The sequence below is a fragment of the Myxine glutinosa genome, chromosome 5 (assembly GCF_964187855.1).
Source record: "Myxine glutinosa chromosome 5, kmMyxGlut1.1, whole genome shotgun sequence".
Classification (NCBI taxonomy): Eukaryota; Metazoa; Chordata; class Myxini; order Myxiniformes; family Myxinidae; genus Myxine; species Myxine glutinosa.
In genome coordinates, this window is record NC_136265.1 from 169,064,610 (window position 1) to 169,085,798 (window position 21,189).

At 44.3% G+C, this 21,189-nt stretch overlaps 1 protein-coding gene across 1 annotated transcript in view; it reads left to right on the forward strand.

The window, feature by feature from the left end:
• Positions 1-2,928: 2,928 nt before the first annotated feature.
• The window catches only part of SNRPD2 (small nuclear ribonucleoprotein D2 polypeptide), a 43,028-nt gene continuing 24,767 nt past the window's right edge, over positions 2,929-21,189 (forward strand). Inside the window, exons 1-2 of the mRNA XM_068098663.2 lie at positions 2,929-3,026; positions 10,824-11,006. Coding sequence (XP_067954764.1) covers positions 3,022-3,026; positions 10,824-11,006 — 188 coding nt within the window. The 5' untranslated portion in view covers positions 2,929-3,021. The remainder of the gene's footprint in view (positions 3,027-10,823; positions 11,007-21,189) is intronic.

Genomic DNA, 21,189 nt, shown 5'->3' on the forward strand with positions numbered 1-21,189 from the left:
CAACAGGACAATGACCCCAAGCATGCAGCCAAAGCAACACTGGAATGTCTTCAGAACAAGAATGTGAAAGTCCTTGAGTGGCCCAGCCAAAGCCCAGACTTGAATCCAATTGAGCATCTGTGGAAAGACTTGAAGATTGTTGTTCACCAACGCTCCCCATCCAACTTGACAGAGCTTGAGCAAATCTACAAGAAAGAATGGAAGAAACTCCCCAAATCTAGATGTGCAAAGCTGATACAGACATACGCAAGAAGACTCGAAGCTGTAATCACTGCCAAGGGCACTTTAATGAAGTATTGACTCAGGGGGTTGAATACATATGTAAATTACATACCGTGGGACCCTGCTATTTGTGGGGGATACATTCCTGGAAAATCCACGAATAGAGAAGCTGCGAATAGCGGGCATTGTTTCAATGGAAAAAGGGGGATAGGTTCCCGAGTCGTGAAAATCCGCGAATAGAGAGGACCAAACTGCGAATGGCGAGGCAAAATCAGCGAATGAAGAGGCAAATCCCGAGAATGTTGACAATAATCCGTGAAGGTCGATTAAAGTCCTGGAAATTGCGAGACAAAACCAACAAATATCGTCGCTAATCCGCGAAGGTCAATGAAAATCCCATGAATGTATGCCGCGGCATTGCTTCAATGGGGAAAAGGGGGATACGTTATAGGTTCCTGGCAGTTCCTGATTCATAGAGGAAAATTCTTAAAGTTTAAAATGTTTTCGACTGGAAATGCACATGATTGCAGTTTCACAAAAAATGCTTACAAATAAAATAGAACAACAACACCAGGTACCATTTCCAATTTAGTGAAGGCATGTGCTTACAGTTTATTAAAAGTGCTTAAGCATACCGTACCGTGAAAGTAAAAAAAAACACAACACCATCATGTACCGTTTGCCATCACCATCTGCCAACAGAGGCCCCACTCTCTCCTCTCAAAAGCCAGTTGAGCAGCCCCACTTTCTGGCTCAGGCAATGGTCTTGTGCTTGGGAGCCATGACTGAACGATGAGCAGAGCGAGTCAAGAACGCAGGTCAAAGCAACGGGACGAGAACAATGATTGAGCTTGAGGACACAATCTGTATATGTAGGATTGCGAGCATTGTGGGTATCTGTGGGAGGTACTATGCCCATTTTTTTTTGTGGTGGATGTTATCAGATGATTCTATATTGAGCTTATCTGCTAATTTCAATAATAGATTTAATGAAGCATTTGCATTCTATAATTCGCGGAGGATGACATGTTTTAGTTGCTGATGGTGTTCGTCTTTAGCTAAAATTTGTGCCCGCGAAAGCCATGAAAACACAAATCACACAGCAGTGAATGTACTGTATAAGCAGGTCATGCTCGCGGCTCGTAGAAGATGTTTTTTTGCGTATCTCCAGCTTCTTTATGCTGGTAAAAGATGGGTTTTTATCAATGTGTCAACCTGGTGGGTCGTGAAATTTTTCTTTTGCGCCCTTGAAAAACCGCGAATGCGCGGAACATGGCCGCGAATAGGGGGAAAAAAACCGCGATTTCGCGGAACACGCCCGCGAATAGAAAAAACACCCGCGAATTCGCGAGACACTTTTCCGCGAATAGAGAAACATGTCGCATTTTATCAATCGCAAATACACGGATTCCACGAATAGCGTACATGAATAGCGTTTTATCAATTACAAATACACGGATTCCTCGGGACCTCGGAAGGGAACCTCGAAATACTGTATTTCTGTATTTCATTTTTAATTATTTTGTAGAAATTTCCCCAAAAAAAATAAAAAAATCCACTTTGACATTATGGGGTATTATGTGTAGATCAGTGATTTTTTTTAAATCTCAATTTACTCCATTTTAAATTCAGACTGTAACAACAAAATGTGAAAAAGTTCAGGGGTGCGAATACTTTCTGAAGGTCTGAAGGCCCTGCATGGGCACACCTCTAATATATGGCCTTAGATATGACTATAAGATAAAAGATCAAATGAAATGAAGTTCTCTTTGGTGCATGTAATTCAAAATCCCTGTAGGATTAAGATCCAACATATACCTGTAAATATTGTGCGGAGTCATTATTACTTTTATCATGAAAAATAATTACAATTCACATGTCGTTTTGTAAGAGAGTATCCATGAAATAATAAATAAAGTACTGTATCGAATCTACTATTAAAGAATCCGATGTGAGATTAATAATGTGTATAATGAAAGCTGACCTATACTCTTTTTTACCCAATACGACTTTCCAAAGCAGACATGAGAGTGAATATATGGGACAACGTTATGCACATCCGCTTGTACAGTGTGAAATGATAACGAGCCTTTAATCACAATCTGTAACATTTCTCTTTCATGCTAGCTTGGGGAAACGCCTCCAAGTTCTCCTGGAAAGTATCATCATCATCATCATCATCATCATCATCATCATCAGCAGCAGCAGCAGCAGCAGCATTATTATCATATCATTATCATTACCATACGTTAGTAAAAGGTAGTCCTGTTAAAACAGCGATGGGGGTGGTATATATCACGACTACTTGAACATAATTGAATGTGAGTTGTGTATGTTTGTGGGTAGTCAGGGGTAACATTTGATGAGGAGGACCAATGTTTGTCCAACCTGCTCTTAAATAATTTGAAGTGATGGTGTAGTTATCAGTTTATCACTAACTGATGAACGCTGTACCATTTCTCAGTTATACTCTGACTCGATGACGTCAACGTGACGTCATCGCTTCGCAAAACCAATCGCCATGAAAACGTCATCACACAGCCCTCCTGATTGGATGTTTGACCGTTATTTCTAAAAAGCTTTCCGCACTTGCAAATCCACCTAAATATTTAATTGATAAAGCAATATTTGTGTCATATTCGTATTTTATGAATAAAATGCGTTATTGTTTTAATTATCTCATACACGTATTTCGTTTTAAAACTCAGACCGGAAGTCCGTAGTGTTTCCTTCCTGTGGTAGTGGGAGCCTATTTTTATTGCCGTGAATGACAATTGGTGAAATCGTAAAACATCCGCCATGTCGTAAGCCATTTTTTGTTTTTGTAAAGCATTTTCATTATGTACATGTATGTTGCATTGATATCTTGAGATGGCAATTTTTTTTTAAGATTGTGATATTCTCGCGTCTGATAGAATATTGGAGTAGGCCTAAGCCGGGCGCTGATTTTGTCTTTGTGTTAGTGTTTTGAGAACGTTTTGTAGCATGTTGCTGGTCTTGCACGTTTAATGAAATGTTCGTATTAGTAATTAGGTTTTTTGGGATTGAAATACCTGCATTCTGTTGTCTCGTACTCGCTGGTGTGTGTGTGCGTGTGTGTCTGCGTGCGTGTGTGTCTGTCTGCGTGTGTGTGTGTCTGCGTGTGTGTCTGCGTGCGCGTGTGTCTGCGTGCGTGTGTGTCTGCGTGCGTGTGTCTGCGTGCGTGCGTGTATGTCTGCGTGCGTGTGTGTATGTCTGCGTGCGTGTGTGTCTGCGTGCGTGTGTGTCTGCGTGCGTGTGTGTGGGTGTGTGTGTGTGTGTGTGTGTGTGTCTGCGTGTGTGTGTGTGTGTGTGTGTCTGCGTGTGTGTGTGTCTGCGTGTGTGTGTGTCTGCGTGTGTGTGTGTCTGCGTGTGTGTGTGTCTGCGTGTGTGTGTGTCTGCGTGTGTGTGTGTCTGCGTGTGTGTGTGTCTGCGTGTGTGTGTGTCTGCGTGTGTGTGTGTCTGCGTGTGTGTGTGTCTGCGTGTGTGTGTGTCTGTGTGTGTGTGTGTCTGCGTGTGTGTGTGTCTGCGTGTGTGTGTGTGTCTGCGTGTGTGTGTGTGTCTGCGTGTGTGTGTGTGTCTGTCTGCGTGTGGGTGTGTGCGTCTGCGTGGGTGTGTGTGTGTGTGTCTGCGTGTGTGTGTGTCTGCGTGTGTGTGTGTCTGCGTGTGTGTGTGTCTGCGTGTGTGTGTGTCTGCGTGTGTGTGTGTGTGTCTGTGTGTGTGTGTGTCTGCGTGTGGGTGTGTGCGTCTGCGTGGGTGGGTGTGTGTGTGTGTGTGTCTGCGTGGGTGTGTGTGTGTGTGTGCGTGTGTGTGTGTCTGCGTGTGTGTGTGTCTGCGTGTGTGTGTGTCTGCGTGTGTGTGTGTCTGCGTGTGTGTGTGTGTCTGCGTGTGTGTGTGTGTCTGCGTGTGTGTGTGTGTGTGTGTGTGTGTGTGTGTCTGCGTGTGTGTGTGTCTGCGTGTGTGTGTGTCTGCGTGGGTGTGTGTCTGCGTGGGTGTGTGTCTGCGTGGGTGTGTGTCTGTGTGTGTGTCTGTCTGCATGGGTGTGTGTGTGTGTGTGTGTGTGTGTGTGTGTGTGTGTGTGTGTGTGTGTGTGTGTGTGTGTGTGTGTGTGTGTGTGTGTGTGTGTGTGTGTGTGTGTGTGTGTGTGTGTGTGTGTGTGTGTGTGTGTGTGTGTGTTTTTTTGTGTGTTTTTTATTTATTTATAAATTCATGGACCATGGACCTAACACTGTCCACTCTGCTGCAAAACTCAACTGCACCGATCTTATCCACACCCTTCATTATTTTAAACATCTCGGTCATATCTCCTCGTAATCACCTCCTTTCCTTTCCTTTCCAATGACATGTATAAAGCCCCGTCTCCTTCCACTCCTTCAGCTAGCTAAGCCAGGCATTAATCCTGTAGTTCGTCGCTGAACCCCCACTATGGCAGCTATGTCCTTCCTGAGCTGTGGTTACCAAAACTGTACACAATATTACTATACAATGTCCTCACTAATGCTTCAGTCACATTTGGCTCGGCGGCCGTAGGGTCTAAAAAATCTACGGCCACTAGCAATTATAGGGCGGCCGCAGTATTTCCACGGTCACACAATGTAGCAGTCACATATGTTTTTATTTTTCGGGTAGCCGCACGGGTATTTAGAAATTGTGGAGACCGAAAACGTGGGGGTGCCGTACGGTCTTTGATTTGATGTCGCACGGTGACCTTAGGGCGTCCCTGCGGTGGCCATATAATTTTCAAGGCAAGGCAAGGTAGCCTCAAGGTGCCCGCAAGGCAACCGCAGGGGGGCCCTAAGGCGAACGTGCGGCCAGACGGACGGTAACGAGTGGGTATATATACCAGTTCTTTTTCATATGTATAACAGCACTTACAGTTGTCATGGCTACGGCTTGTCGAATTGCTACGGCCGACCTAGAAATGAAAAAAGTTATAACTCCGCGCTATAATTCCACGGCGACCCCTACGGCCTGTAAAAGATAGCCATACGCCCTAGGGCCACCCTGAGGCCACCTCAGAAACTCTGCGGCCGCCGCACGTTTCTGTCAATTTATGGGGGGTACGGCCGCCGTATCCTAGCCGTAGAGCAAATGTGACTGAGGAGTAAATTACTATACAATGTAATAAACTACCTCTGATTTATAATTGATCCCCCTCGATTACAGCCTAAACCCCTGTTTGCTGCACCTATAGCTGCCTGGTATTGGCCTGTCTGCTTACCTCCCATATATATTACCACCCCCAGATCCTTCTGTGTGACACGCTCCAAAATTTCCCCTTTCATCATGTAATCTCTATTTTCATGATTCCTCCCCAGCCCCATACACTTGTTTTGGTTAAATTACATCTGTCAATCTTTTGCCCAGTCGATGCAGGTATCAATACTTTCCTGAATGTGATCACTACCCCCTCTGCTATCTAACTCATCTACAAGCTTCATGTCATCTGCTAATACCCCGTTCTCACTTGGACGACTTTCTACACGAATGCCGTGCGACTACCAAATCGCACAGGGCGTACGGGAGTCCCACGGCAGTCTGTTGATTATTCGCACAGCTTGTAGGGGTGTCGTGTGTAATCACTGGTAATTCGGATGGGTCGCATGCCCGTGCGAGTTTTTTCAACTGTTGAAAATTTATATACGGCTGTCGCACGTTTCGCATAGTTTGCATTGGTCGCATCGATTTTATGCCTTTCGCGTGGATCGAACAGCGCTTGTACGGCGGACGCGCGGTGCTCTGATTGGTTGTACGGCGGTTGTACCGCATGCGCACAGGTCGCACGCGAATTGAACAAGAATCGCACGGCGCTTGCGCGGGACTCGTTGAGGTTGTACGGCAGTCGCATGGCAGTCGCACGCAACTTGAACCGGAAAAGTCGCATGAGAGTTTAACGGCAGTCGCACGGCAGTTGTACAAGTGAGACTGCGCGGGAAAAAACAGGGAAATTCGTACGGAAATCGCACGAATTAGTTTTTCGCACGAATTTTTAGTCGCACCGCAGTTGTACAAAAAATCGTTCAAGTGAGAACGGGCCTTAATTTGAAATGCTGACTCTTCACCTCACGATCCAAATCGTTGATGTAAATTATGAATAATAATGGGCCGAGTGCTGATGCCTGAGATATCCCACTACTTGCATCCGCCCAGCGAAACGTCATCCCATTCACAGCCACTCTCTGCTTCCTATCACTAATCCAGTTTACAATCCAGGTAGCAACCTGACCAGCAACTCCACACATCCTCACCTTAGCTAACAACCTCCTATGTGTGGTACCTTATGAAATGCCTTCTTTTACTATATATACTTGTACTTCTTATACATAGATGTACTATGTCCACTTCCACCCAATCAAAAACTGCTTCATATGACTCAAGATTTGTTAGACAAGACCTACCTTTGGTAAACCCTTGCTGATTGCCTAAACCCATGCTGATTGCCTAAACCCATGCTAAAATTTCTAAAATATATATTTGTTTGACTTGTTTGACCAGTTTGTGCTGACTGCCTCAACCCATGCTGACTGCCTCAACCCATGCTGACTGCCTCAACCCATGCTGACTGCCTCAACCCATGCTGACTGCCTCAACCCATGCTGACTGCCTCAACCCATGCTGACTGCCTAAACCCATGCTGACTGCCTAAACCCATGCTGACTGCCTAAACCCATGCTGACTGCCTAAACCCATGCTGACTGCCTAAACCCATGCTGACTGCCTAAACCCATGCTGACTGCCTCAACCCATGCTGACTGCCTAAACCCATGCTGACTGCCTAAACCCATGCTGACTGCCTAAACCCATGCTGACTGCCTAAACCCATGCTGACTGCCTAAACCCATGCTGACTGCCTAAACCCATGCTGACTGCCTAAACCCATGCTGACTGCCTAAACCCATGCTGACTGCCTAAACCCATGCTGACTGCCTAAACCCATGCTGACTGCCTAAACCCATGCTGACTGCCTAAACCCATGCTGACTGCCTAAACCCATGCTGACTGCCTAAACCCATGCTGACTGCCTAAACCCATGCTGACTGCCTAAACCCATGCTGACTGCCTAAACCCATGCTGACTGCCTAAACCCATGCTGACTGCCTAAACCCATGCTGACTGCCTAAACCCATGCTGACTGCCTAAACCCATGCTGACTGCCTAAACCCATGCTGACTGCCTAAACCCATGCTGACTGCCTAAACCCATGCTGACTGCCTAAACCCATGCTGACTGCCTAAACCCATGCTGACTGCCTAAACCCATGCTGACTGCCTAAACCCATGCTGACTGCCTAAACCCATGCTGACTGCCTAAACCCATGCTGACTGCCTAAACCCATGCTGACTGCCTAAACCCATGCTGACTGCCTAAACCCATGCTGACTGCCTAAACCCATGCTGACTGCCTAAACCCATGCTGACTGCCTAAACCCATGCTGACTGAAGTATTTGAATCTGGTCGGTGTAAAGATAACAGACCCGTTAACTCAATCGCTCCCCAATTTTTTTTTTTACTTTCCTCTTAAGAAATCTATAACTTCCCATTTTTGAGCTCATTCAATCAGCACAAGAATATAAGGCTTCTTTTTATTTATTTTTTGGGACAGTAGAGAACAGTGACATCGGGAGATCTGTGGAAGGGAGAGGGCTGAGGTGGGATACACGGGATAAATAAGGTGGACACTACAAGACGTTCAGGAATGAAAGAATTTGAAAAAGGTGGATTTGGGGTGGATTAACAGGGATATAAAAGATCAAGGTTTTGGATGGGGGAAGATAAGAGTTGGTGGTGAACAGCTGTTTTGAAGTCCTGGAGGGAGGAGTGGGATTGAAGAGAGTGTGGGAGCTTGTTCCAAAGGCGGTAAAACAGAGGAATGAAAGAGTGAAGGTGAGCAGAGAGTCTTGATTTTGGCAGTCTTCTTGATTTTATGGCTTGATACCAATGATTCTAAAAGCTTTGGTTTCTACAGTGTGAAGCTGTGCTAGGTGTGAGGCAGGAGCACCAGCCCAGAGGGGAGAGCAGTATTCCATCAAGCTGCAGATGAAAGCTTTGTATGTGGTGAGGAGCTCAGAGGTGCCAAGGAAGGACTTCGCACGACGGAGGATGCCCAGTGGGCAGCTTGCTTTGGAGGCCAGCTTGGAAATGTGGTTTTCCCAGGAAAGATCCTGGCAGATAGTGAGACCCAAAAGCTTGAATGACAGAACTTCTTCAAGGGGATTGTTGAGAAAGTAGATGGGAAGGTTTTCCAGACGGTCTTTGCTGAGAGACAAAGTGAGAGTGTGAGATTTGTCACGATTGAAAGACACGTTCCAATTGTTTGACCAGTTTATGATTTTGTCCAGGTCTGCAGAGACCGAAGAGGCTGCTGCCTGCCGATCTGAGGGATGAGGAATGGAGCGGCAGAGAGTGGAGTCATCAGCAAAGAGATAGAGAGGATTTTCCAGAGAGTCGGAGAGATCATTAATGAAGACCAGAAAAAGCGCAGGGCCCAGAACACTGCCTTGAGGAACACCAGCCTGGACAGGAAGGGGGAGATGAGCTAAATCCATTCAGGGCCATACGTTGACTGTGACTGGAGAGGAAGTTTGCAAGCCATGAGTGGAGGTTTCCATGGATACTGTAGGAGGAGAGTTTGGTGGGCGGGGTGCCAGACCGTATCGAAGACACAAGATATGTCAAAGGAGACAGCTATTATTTCCTGTTTGGCATTGAGGACCTCCATCCATTGTTGAGACTGCAGAAGCAGCATGTCCAGAGTTGAGTGGCCCGGTCTGAATCCAAATTGATGATCCGAGATCAAGCCATTGGAGAAGGGGAAGGATTTGATGTCAGAAGCGATGATTGATTCAATGACCTTGCTAATTATTGGGAGCAGGCCAATTGGTCTGTAGTTGCAAGGATCTGTTTTTGCACCTTTTTGTGTAAAGTGGTAATGTTGGCTGATTTCTAAGCTGATGGCAGATGAGCTTGAGCAAAAGAGAGGGTGAAGAGAACAGAGAGAGGGTGAGATAGAGCGGCAGAGCAGGATTTTTAGACCCGTGGGCTGATGCCTTTTGATACAGTTGCAGAATCCGAGTCAAGGTTTGACAGAAACTTTTCCACATTGTCGGGAGAGAAGGACACAGATTCCAGGAGCAGCTGGGTTTGACTGGGTAAGGTGGGTACAGAGAGAGATGGGTTCGGGACACAATATTTTGAGGCAAACACAGAGTTGAGGCATTCGGCAGTAAGGGGAGGGGTGAGGGGGTAGTTTTGAAGGGGAGGGGTGAGGGGGGAGTTTTGAAGGGGAGGGGTGAGGGGGGAGTTTTGAAGGGGAGGGGTGAGGGGGGAGTTCTGAATGGGATGGGTGAGGAGGGAGTTTTGAAGGGGAGGGGTGATGGGGGTGTTTTGAATGGGAGGGGTGAGGGGGGAGTTTTGAATGGGAGGAGTGAGGTGGGAGTTTTGAATGGAAGGAGTGAGGAGGGAGTTTTGAATGGGAGGGGTGAGTTATGAATGGGAAGGGTGAGGGGGAGTTATGAATGGGAGGGGTGAGGGGGAAGTTTTGAATGGGAGGGGGGAGGGGGAGTTTTGAAAGGGAGGAGTGAGGGGCGGAGTTTTGAAAGAGAGGGGTGAGGGGAGTTGGGGGGGGGCCTTTTCTTTTCTAGCGTGGTATTGTTACCAAAGGATTCTGCTGAAAATGCATGAAACTTCCATACCATTTTGTAGCAACATTATAAATTGGGGCAACCAATAAATGATAGTGGCGTCTTTGTTGAATTTACTTTGTTTCTATTGGCACTGGCTATGACCGTTTGTGAAGTTTCAAAAACTCAAAATTACTACATCATCATTTTGTACGCAGCATGTGGCTGCTTGTTGCATCATTGCTGGGAGCACGACTGTGCCGCTGCTGCAATGCCCGTTTCCAGTAAGCTGGTCCTCATTTTGCCGACTTCGGAAAGATGACAGGCTGAGTCAACCCACCTGGTGTTATTTAATGGCATGACAGAAGCTCGAACTCGAGACCCTAAGATCTTAAGCCACCTTAACCGTTAAGTCAAACCAAGGCTTATTACAAGATCAAATTGTTATTTTCAATAAAGGATGAAATCTACAGAACGTTGATTGAGGTATTCTAACTGCTGAGAGAAGCTAACATTTCGGACGTTCATCCTTCTTTCGAGCAAAAGGGGCTTTTCTTTAAACTTTTTGCTCCGATGAGGGGTTAATACCTAAAATGTCCGCTTCTCCTTATTTCCCATGACTATTGCTTCGATTAATGTTCTGTTGATTGCATCTGTTGTGCTGCATGTCTACCGATGCTGAATGACGCTAGCCTTCATGCTTAAGACGTTCTCCATGATTCTTTTTGATGCTCAGGGTATTGTTGATGCTAAAACCAGTTACTTTAACCTTTGGGGACTAGTGATTGAGAGAACCTTTTTGTTCGCATTTCACAATGATCACATCAACTCAATTTCAAAATAACAAGACTTGTTTATTTATATATTTCTTCGAAAATAATTATCTTTTTATTTTGGGCACCAACTAGCATTGTTCCAAAGTACCATATAGTAAGTGTACAAATTGCTGACATATTCTCTCAGGACCAACCTAATGAATAAGCCCAAGAGCGAGATGACGCCAGAGGAACTGGCCAAGAGGGAGGAGGAAGAGTTCAACACTGGCCCCCTCTCGGTACTTACGCAGTCTGTGAAGAACAACACACAGGTCCTCATCAACTGCCGTAACAACAAGAAACTTCTGGCTCGTGTCAAGGCCTTCGACAGGTGTGTGTTGCGCTGTTGTGGTTGTACTGCATTTTTTACCCTGCGCATTACGGTGGAGCTTTAAAAAAAATTTTAAACTACATTTTTATTTTTTGAAAGTCTTACCCCCTTAATCTGTTCCATATAATATAGAAACACTGTATAAAAAGTTTGAGCACTAAATTATTATGTTTAGGGGTAGCTCAAGGGCCGCAAAGATTATGAAAATTATAAAAATTCAACGAATTACGAGTATATCAGACTATATCTTAATTTATTTTAAACAACACACTTGAACACAGTATTTATTTTTGAACACGTTAATAGTGAATTCTTTGTTCAGTTTCTGACAGAGTTCATAGTATCAGTCTGACAATGTCCAGCAAACCCCAAATTTATTATTTTCATGGCATCCCGGACAGTGTATGTTTTCTGCTATCAGGGTACATTCTGCGATGGTCCTCGACAACTTGCAGCAGGAATTGCAGCTGAGTTTCATCGCGGGTTATCAACCCACTGTACTCCTGAATGAGTGCCACTCCACGTTCAGCGTAGTCATTTACAACTTTTAGAGAGTTGACTGTTTCTGCAGCCTGCTTGTAGTCGTCTGTCATCCCACAAGTCCGGATCAACCGCGAGAAATCCATCTGGAAGTTCCATCATTCGCAGAAGTTTCATTGACCTTGCTGTGACGGAATCTTCCAAGTTCTTGTCCTTGAATGAATCAAGAGCAACAGTGATTCGCTTGGAATGATCCTGATCTTGGTCTTCTTCATTCTTCATGGCACTCACCATCAGTCTCTTGGTTGCCGAACTGACCCGACTGTCGAAGAAAGCCAAGCTAACAAGTTCCTGTGACAAGTACCACACGTGATTGGAAAACTTGCGTGATGTTGACTTTGAGATGGCTGGATGGATTGATGAGTATTCAAGCAGTGACTTCAGCAGCAGCAGGTCACTGTAAGGAGCACCTGATGCTTGAGGTGCAGAGATCCAGGCTGTCAGGTAGACACGTACTGTGAATACACACACATCACGTAATCCTCTCTTTTCTGCAGGAATCAGTTTGAATTGAGCCTTGAACATCCAGATCTTGAGACAGTATATTACTTTGGACATCCAGCGGGCGTGGTGCATTGCTCCGGGTGACATGAATCGCACTCCTCTGGCAGGAGCAGCACCGAGAAAGACAATCACAAGTTCCAAGAATTCTTTATAATCATCTCTCGGCTGACTCTGTTCAAGATGCTTGTTGGCATAATTGATAGTGCCTTGCTTTATGTCTTCCACTAGACTTGCCACGTCATCAGCTGCAATCCCTGGTTCATACTTGGCCGTGTCTATGAATCCCCAGTATTCCTGGAAGCGTTTGAAGAGTGGAACCTCGGGAGAAGATTTGGCTCCCAATCCCATACACACTTGGAACACTGCACCAATTATCAATTCCATAATGTGATGCCTGCAAGCTCGTGACAAGAGCTCCTTCTCAAGCTTCTGCTCTAGGAGGACACAGGCACCAGCGATCCGACCAGTGTTTGAGCTGGTCGTGTCAAAACACATAGCTCGGATGCTGTCGGCTACGCCCCAGTCTTCAATGGCTCCAAAGACAGCAGCAGCCTGAGCCTCGCCTGTTCCAGATGGAAGCTGGGCAACTGTGAGTAGCTGACAAACTCCTTTCCCTGAAACCAATACTGGCAGGCGATCAACCTTCTCTTTTCTAATTAGATCAAGGATCAGTTTGCCGTCCCAGTGAACAACAAGGGGAACGTTACCCTGAAACTCAGCCTTTATATTTGCAGATCTCTGGACTCGGTGTTGTACTCTTTGTCTGCGAATTGAGTCTCTGTTTAGAGCAAGTTCATCAATGTTCTGTCCCAAGCTTTTGGCAGTTTCTGCTATAACAAAAACGGCTTTGCGGTCTGACACTTTTGTGCGATCTAGAGCGGCTGCGAGTTCTTCAGTAACGACAGTTTTTCGCCCCCTCTTTCTTTTTCGTGTCTGAAATGTGATGCCTCCAGCAGCTCCCTCACTTGCATTGTCCCCAGTTTCCATCTTTTCACTATCTTCTGCTGAGTTGTTTTCAGATTCAGAACCAGATGAAATCAGTTCAGCTGTAGAAGCTGCTAACTGTTTCATTTGCTCCATTCGCTGTCGCCTGGCAAGCATTTCCTCCTCTCTTTTGGACGCCGTTTTCTCCTTCGCAGCAAGCTTTACATCTACTCCAGCCAGCGACCCCCTTCTTCCCTTTTCTCGCTGGGCTAACAAGAAATCCTTGTCTTTTTATTATTATTATTTATTTATTTATTTATACTGAATCGAGGCTCGTGAAAGAGCTAAGTCTTCTTGTAATACTGACGTATTGGTCAGAGCATCAGCGTGAGCGACATCAAAAAGGTCTTCAAGCCTGGAAACAAAAGCCGACTCTCTCGCGAGTTGAGTTGGTAACGTTCGCGCTTTGTTCTTTTTCAGAAGACGCCATTCTTCAAATGTCTGCTCAAGCTTGGTTTGGCAGTTTTGATGAGCTCTCATCGGGATTCTAGCTTTCTTCCAAAAGTTAGCTATTTCCGTGATGGTAACATCCGACGATTGTCTTACGGTCTCCTTCAGATCGAGATGGTGATGTAGGAAGAATCCAAGAGCCATACGCAATGATGGCAACTTGCTGCCACTTAATTCAGTCACAGAGTCGCCAAGGAGATACAACTTGGTTTGAGATCTTGTTGCTTTTTCCACAGATGACATTTTCAATCAGATATGAATCTGAAAGAAATAGAACATAGCATTAAGAAATTAAGAATCAAGAAAATTCAAACAGTTCTATTAATAACTGAGCAGTGAGCACAATGCCTCAAGCAATTACACAAACATACTGCTGCAACGGTGTTGCAGCTGTTGCTTAGTCAGCATAGTCAGTCCATTGAGTCCAAACAGTAAACAAGTCTGAACATGTCTGGAATATAAATTCATGGAAAATTTGCATTATCAATTTATCAGCAAAACAATGGGATTCGGATGATTGGTTGGATAATAGATATGAACCAGTTGAACCACAATGATTATGCTTCTATAATCTGTGATAATATTATACCATGTTTATACACCCATTGTGTCTGTGATTCTCTGCAAATCCTGTGATAACTTCGTTTTTATTTTCAAATAGTGTTCTGTGATACACCTATGTACAGTGTTTACTTTTAGATACTATGGTGATAAGCGTTCCCAGGTCAGCGCTACATCTCATTTTAGCATTTATTGTCTAGCAGACTCTAGCGTCTAGCTCAACGAACATTTTACTCTTTTATTATAACAGATATTGTGTATGTACAATGTACATATTACTACTGTAATTATTTATTTAATGGAGCACAGAGTTTTATAACTTAAAGGTTTTATCTGTGTTCCCAGTAATTAATTTTACCACAATGATTGCATGTTGTGTGTATGATGATAGGAGAGAGTGTCAATTTACTTAGTAGTTAAAATTGGGTTCTTAATTTATCAACAGAATTAATCTATTATCAGTAGTATGCGAAATAAAAGGGCGGCCGCAGCTTTGGGGTATCAGAAATTTTACCATCATTGAGCTACCCCTAAATATTGTTCAATTGTGCTCATATTTTGCCTGAATTTTTATTTCATATATAGGAACACATTGAGAGGGTAAGAAGATCATATTTCAAAAGTTCAAAATTAAGCTCCACCCTGCCGCGCATGCGATGTGAAAAGCGGGGTTAAGCAATTTGTTCATGTCCGTCTGTCCATATTATCAGTTTATGATCGAGGAACAACTTATTTAAATTGAATGTTACATTTTTGAACACGAATCTGAACATGAATCGGAAGACGACTCTTTCGTTGTACCGTACTTTGGCTGTGAATTTGCCCCAACCGCACACGCGCAGAAAGGAATGAGATAATTTTTTTACTCTGTGCCTTTTTGGCAGTCAAACAGAAATGAAAATCATTCCAAAGAGGAACCTTGTTGTTTTTAAAGATGTTATAAAATACACAAACAACAGGCATGAATAACTAATATACTAAGTTTGATAGAGTAATGTAATAGACACTGGTTAAAACGACAGTTTATTAATTTATTTATGAATTGTAAATTAATGAATTAATGATTTTTTATTTTTTTGGTATACAAGATCGAGACTCGTGTAAGAGCAAGATTGATCACAAAAAGACAAACTGACACACAAAACATATGATATAGGGAGCGGGAGACAATATGGAGAGCAGGGACATAGGCAGATCTGTGGGAGGGAGAGGGCTTGGGGGGAGGAGGCATGGGAAGGGTGGGGGGTGGGGTGGGGGTGGGAGAGGTAAAAAACACATGGACACTGCTAGGGCTTCCACGAAAGCAGTCGGTATTTCAAAAAGGTGGATATGGGGTGAATTAACGGGGGTAGAAAAGATCAAGGTTTTGGATGGGGGAAGATATGAGATGGTGGTGAACAGCTGTTTTAAAAACCTGGAGGGAGGAGTGGGATATAAGAGAGTGAGGGAGTTTGTTCCAGAGGCAGGAGAAAAGAGGAATGAAAGAGTAAAGGTGAATAGAGAGTCTTGATTTTGGCAGTTTCACAAACCTTTATTTAAACCTTTATTTAATTCAAATTACATACTTGAACACTGTAGAGCACACATCACCTTCATAATAATTCCAAGAACCATTATATACATCGATATATAGCATGAGAGGGCATGAATTTGAGAGGGTGTAGTATCGGGGTGTAGAAGATGCCATGTGGCTATATACGATGCCGATTGACGCTACGTTCCATGGTGTTCAATAAAGCCTCCATCTCCTAAACTCCGACCCAATGTTGTCTTTTTCAGTGTATGAGGGTGGTGTATGAGACTGCTTTCGTAGCGCCTAATTCCAAGTTTTTAAATGATCTTTGAAATCATTATATATAAAAAACCACCTTTAGAGGCCATTTTTCCCCGCAAAGCGGGGGTTGGCCTTTTTCGGGAACCATGGTTGTTGTTGTTTTTTGGTCCCCTTTTTGAAGCAATGTTTTACGGCCGGATGCCCTTCCTGACGCCAACCCTTTTTGCCGCCTTTAACGACAAACAGGGAATTACCAGTGAACTGGTACTCAATTAGCCGACCTCGGAAGGATGACAGGCTGAGTCAACCCCCCTGGCGTTAATTCAGCGATCGACCGGGATTCGAACCCAGGATCCTAGGATCCTAAGCCGGCACCCTAGCCGCTAGCCCAACACCAGGGAAATCATTATTTTATTAAAATTGAAGTAGACTAGGGCATGCCCGTACTATATATATATCTAAAATTATATCCCCCCCCTCTATTTACATGAAATGGTTTGGTCCAAAGCGAACGGCTTGCGAGTACGGTGACAATCCCCCCCCTCTATTTACATGAAATGGTTTGGTCCAAAGCGAACGGCTTGCGAGTACGGTGACAATCCCCCCCCTCTATTTACATGAAATGGTTTGGTCCAAAGCGAACGGCTTGCGAGTACGGTGACAATCCCCCCCCTCTATTTACATGAAATGGTTTGGTCCAAAGCGAACGGCTTGCGGAGTTTGGTAAAGAAATCGCCATAGCTCGGTAACTACTTGTCCGATTAATATGAAACCTTGAAAAGGCACATCCTCAGGTCCCCAGCAATATACCTGGCAAGTTTCAAGTATATCGGACCCGTGGTTGTCGAGAAACAGCGGTCACAGACAAACACACAGACATACACACACACACACAGAGATTACTGGAATTATAGATAGATGCAGTAAACCCTTAAATATTGCTGGGGTTACGTTCCTGCAAAATGCCACGATAGTTAAAACCAAGGGCCTATGGGAAAAAGGGAGTTTGGTTCCTGGGCTTCAAGAAAATGTTGAGGAAGGTGGGCGGCAGCTAAAACTAAACACATCACAATTGAAATAAACATGTAAAATAAATATAAATCATGTAAACATTGAAATAAACATGTAAGTAAAATAAATACAGTATATAATAAACAAAAGAAGTCTTTTAACTTTGTTCCAGAACAGTGAGGTGAGTGAGGGTAAAAATATTACGTACTCTGCTGCAAATATAAATCACAAGACTTGGCTCAGGATGATGATGATGATGCTGTGGGGAGCTTGGAGCGGGATTCTGTGATCGGAAGAGCAGCATTGGCTTTAGGACAAAGTCACCTGCTACATTGTAACATAGGAGAAGGGGAAGATAATTATCATTAGCCACCTTTTCTTCTTGATCTTTCCTGCTTGGATAGGAAGGCAAGAGATATGGCATCCTCTTCCAAAATAATCCCATCCTGTTGGCGTTAAAGACGTACTCAGGCATAAATCCCTTTGCCTGCATTAGTTTTTTTAAGCTGCAGTGCGTAGTTCTCTGCAGCATCATGGTCTGCCGATGCTACTTCCCCGACTAATTTTAGAGGCTGAATCTTCTTTTGAAGTTCTCAAACCAGCCCTTGCCGGCGTTGAACTTGTGGCTAGCTGTGGTTGAACTGGAGTCTTTGGCCCCGGTGCCTCGTGGAAACGTTGTTAAATGCACAATGATTTATCCCGTATCAGTCCACTCAAAGGCACTTTTTTCTGTGTTTGTTCCTCGATCCAAATATTAGGCGCTTTTTCCATCCTTTCGATATGAGGATTTTGGGACTGGAATGACACTTTTTCGCTTCGTGGAGCGCTGGCAACAACACTTCCATGGATTTTTGACTTACTTTTACAGATACACTGCACAGTAGATCCATTGATTCCGTAATGGCAGATACCACATTTTCACCTCCAGCCAACCTGTCTACCAACTCGATTTTTTTTCGCACGTCTTAACCTTTCTCTGCCTTTTGGCACAATTAATTTTGTCCATTTTAGGTTTAGTTGCCATTAAAGATGGTGTGTGATAAACAACAAAAGGCTCGTAATGCGAGATAATCGTACACACAGACGCAAACGATGACTCATCTCAGCTCAAAAACTGCGATTGGTCAAAACCCGTGACATTTAAAGGTTTACTGTACTTAAACACTGCACGGGGGTGTAGGGGGGGGGCGCGGGGGGTGTGAGGAGGGGAGGAGGGTGGTGTGTGTCATGTTCCATGAACTCTCTAGTTTAGTTATTTTTTTCTCTCTTTTTTTAATAGCCATAGTTGTGTGATACTTTTTGAAAGTAGTTATTTACATTGAGTCGTAGTTATTACGTTAATTTATTATATGGGTATTTTGTTGCTATAACCGCTATAAATGCAGCGTTGAACATTCAGCCATGCAATTACCCCCCCCCCCCACCTCCCCCACGTGAAAATGAAAAGACTCTGAAAAGGATGACAGTGGAACTTGGTAATTTTAATTAGCCTGATATTCCATTCACTGACATGGAAGACTGGAAGTGCCTGGTTCTCCTGCATTGTAATGTGTGGAAGTCTAGTCGTTGGACAAACCCTTTAGTACACAACGTACAGATGCATATTTATTCCACTTCCAGTTCAAAATTTGTTCTGATTGACATAAATATTGAAAATATCTTACTTAGTCTAACTCTGCAGCAAACGGTGACAAGAACAGATATGTTTTTGTCAGATAATTCCAAAGTGACACTTCCACTCGTGGTTAATTGGTCAATTTGCTTTGAATTACTAATATCAGGGTTTGTGCAGTGAGTGACACCACTTCTACCAGCCTTCCAAAACAAATGTAGCTTGATCCATCAAAAATGCTTAAATATCATTGCTGTTCTGTTACCTACCATTCCATTTTAAATGCTTTTTATTTTTATTTTTAATGGAAGAGTGAGGTGTCAGGCTAAATAGACAACTTGCTGGCAGTTGGGGCAGTTAGTCCACAGTTGGCAAAACGAGCAAAGGAAGGAACAAACAGGAAAAACGGTAACTTACTAGAACGGCACTCGGTAGAGCGCGTACCTCCATCAGGCTCAACAGTTTACATTTTGTATTCCACTGATAGGCTGCATCTGGATCAGGATCTGAACCTAAATCAAATTGGCTTGTTTTCGTCGCCTAACCAACTCGTCCACCTGGTTTTGTCATAAACCATCCACAACGTTTTGACATTTCTCATGCAACTGTATATATTGTTTTTTCTCCCCATCTCTCAATGGTAATGAATAGCTTAAAAAAATTATCATATCCGGATTCGGATCTTCACCAAAATCTCATCAATTTGTTCTTGTCACATACCTAGCCTGTCCACCAAGTTTCGTCCAAATCCATCCAGAACTTTTTGAAATATCCTGCTCGAGACAGACAGATAGGGGAGAAAACATAACCAGGTGGCAGAGGTAATAAGTAAGAGGCTTGGTTTAGGCATGGTTAGTGAGGATAGAAGATATCACGGGCAAGGATGGGAGATGACTTGAGATGTGGTGCACAGCCTACTTTTAAGCTTTGGGTGTGATTGAACTTCTGATTTCTGTTGAAGGAATGACTTGGAATGATGGGGGATACCAGGGCTGCTGCTAACTTTGGTGACCAGCTTTGCTATAGGGTCAGCCCAGGAGAAGTCGTGGCTGATGGTTAGGCCTAGAGGTTCAAGAGACCAAACCTTTTCCAGGAGCTGACCAGGGAAAGAGGTGATTTCAACTGATGATCCATCCAGAATGACAGGGTGAGAATGTGAGATTTGCTGAGATAGACAGACATGTTGCATTTATCATATGAGCATCTAACCCAGATAAGCAGACAGTAATGTCACTGATCTCTGCTCGTCAGTGAGATGGAGGTACTCAATCGCACAATGTGGCATCAGCTCCACAAAGGAAAAGAGTTGCAGAGCATCGGAGAGGTGATTTATATAGATGAGGAACAAGATTGAGTCCAAGACATTGCCTTAGAGGCATTCCAGTCTCCAGAAGGAATGGAGGGTGGATAGTGGGCTCCAATGATAGCAATGCAATGACTGCATGAGTTTAGGAAGTCAGAGAGCCAGATTTGAAGGCTGCCTCTTATTTATTCCACAGGCAGAGAGCTTGGCAAGCAGACCAGGATGCCAGCCCGTCGATTACCCGAGATGTCTCCAGGGAGACCGTTCTAACCTCTTGTTTGAGATATAGGGCCTCCCAACATTGTTGAGGGAGAAGCAGCGGTATGTCCAGATTTGTGTGATCGGGGTGCAATTAAAACTGATGGTCAGAGATGGAACTGTTTGAGCAGCGAAAATACGATGTTAGGCATCGATGATAGATTCCGTAATTTTGAAGTGAGCTGTTATCAGACGGGAGGCAGCAAAAAGAGAATGGCGGTTTAAAGAATCAGGCAAAGGATATGCAAGAGCAACAGAGGAGTTGAGACCATGTGCAAAGGATATGCAAGAGCAACAGAGGAGTTGAGACCATGTGCAATGCTAGGTCAATGCTAGGCCAATTTCCACTGAAGAGTCCAGGCTGGACAGAACCTTGGCGGACATTGGGTATTTTGACTCGTCTCAAGCAGAGTCTGAGCTGAGGTTGTTTTGAGGTGAGTGAGGTGATTGAGTGGGTGTGTACGCCAGAGACTTGACAGGGGACCAATAGCCTTTTGAGGAGGTAGACTGGTTATATTTTGAGAAAGCAAGCTGCTTGATTGCAACCACCTCGCCACAGGATTCGGTACATACCAAGGCCAAGAGGATAGGAGATCTGCAGATGGAATAAACTAGTTTGTGAGAGAGATTAAGCTTTTGAGGAAGTTTTTCACACCTGTGCTAACGACTGTCTCCTCAGAACTAGCTCCTCGTAACGACCCTTCACTCAGCAACCACCTGTGTAATGTGACCAGCGACCACTATTTACAGTCCCTTATCTTAACACGACCTGTGACAAGCGGCCACCCAGCTAGCATGCAAAATTCCTGTAATGTTTGAATCGTTGCCATGACGTTTTGAACTGGTGCGTGGATTCACCAAAAGGAATTGGTGTGTGTGTGTGCGTGCTCCACTGATGCAGTGCCCCTGTTTACATTAAGCTGGTTCACATTTTGCTAACCTCGTAAGGATGACGGGCTGAGTCAACCCACCTGGTGTTATTTAATGGTCCGGTAGTGGCTGAAACTCAAGACTCTCGGTTCTTAAGCCAGCAACCTTAACCATTAAGGCAACACCAGACTTAGGGGTGGGGGAATGACAAGGGTTCTTTAATTCTGAATCGAAGATACAAAGGGAATGAAAACCAAGCTAATCTAGAACAGCACTCGGTATAGCGCATACCGCTTCCAAACTGCACAGTTTACGT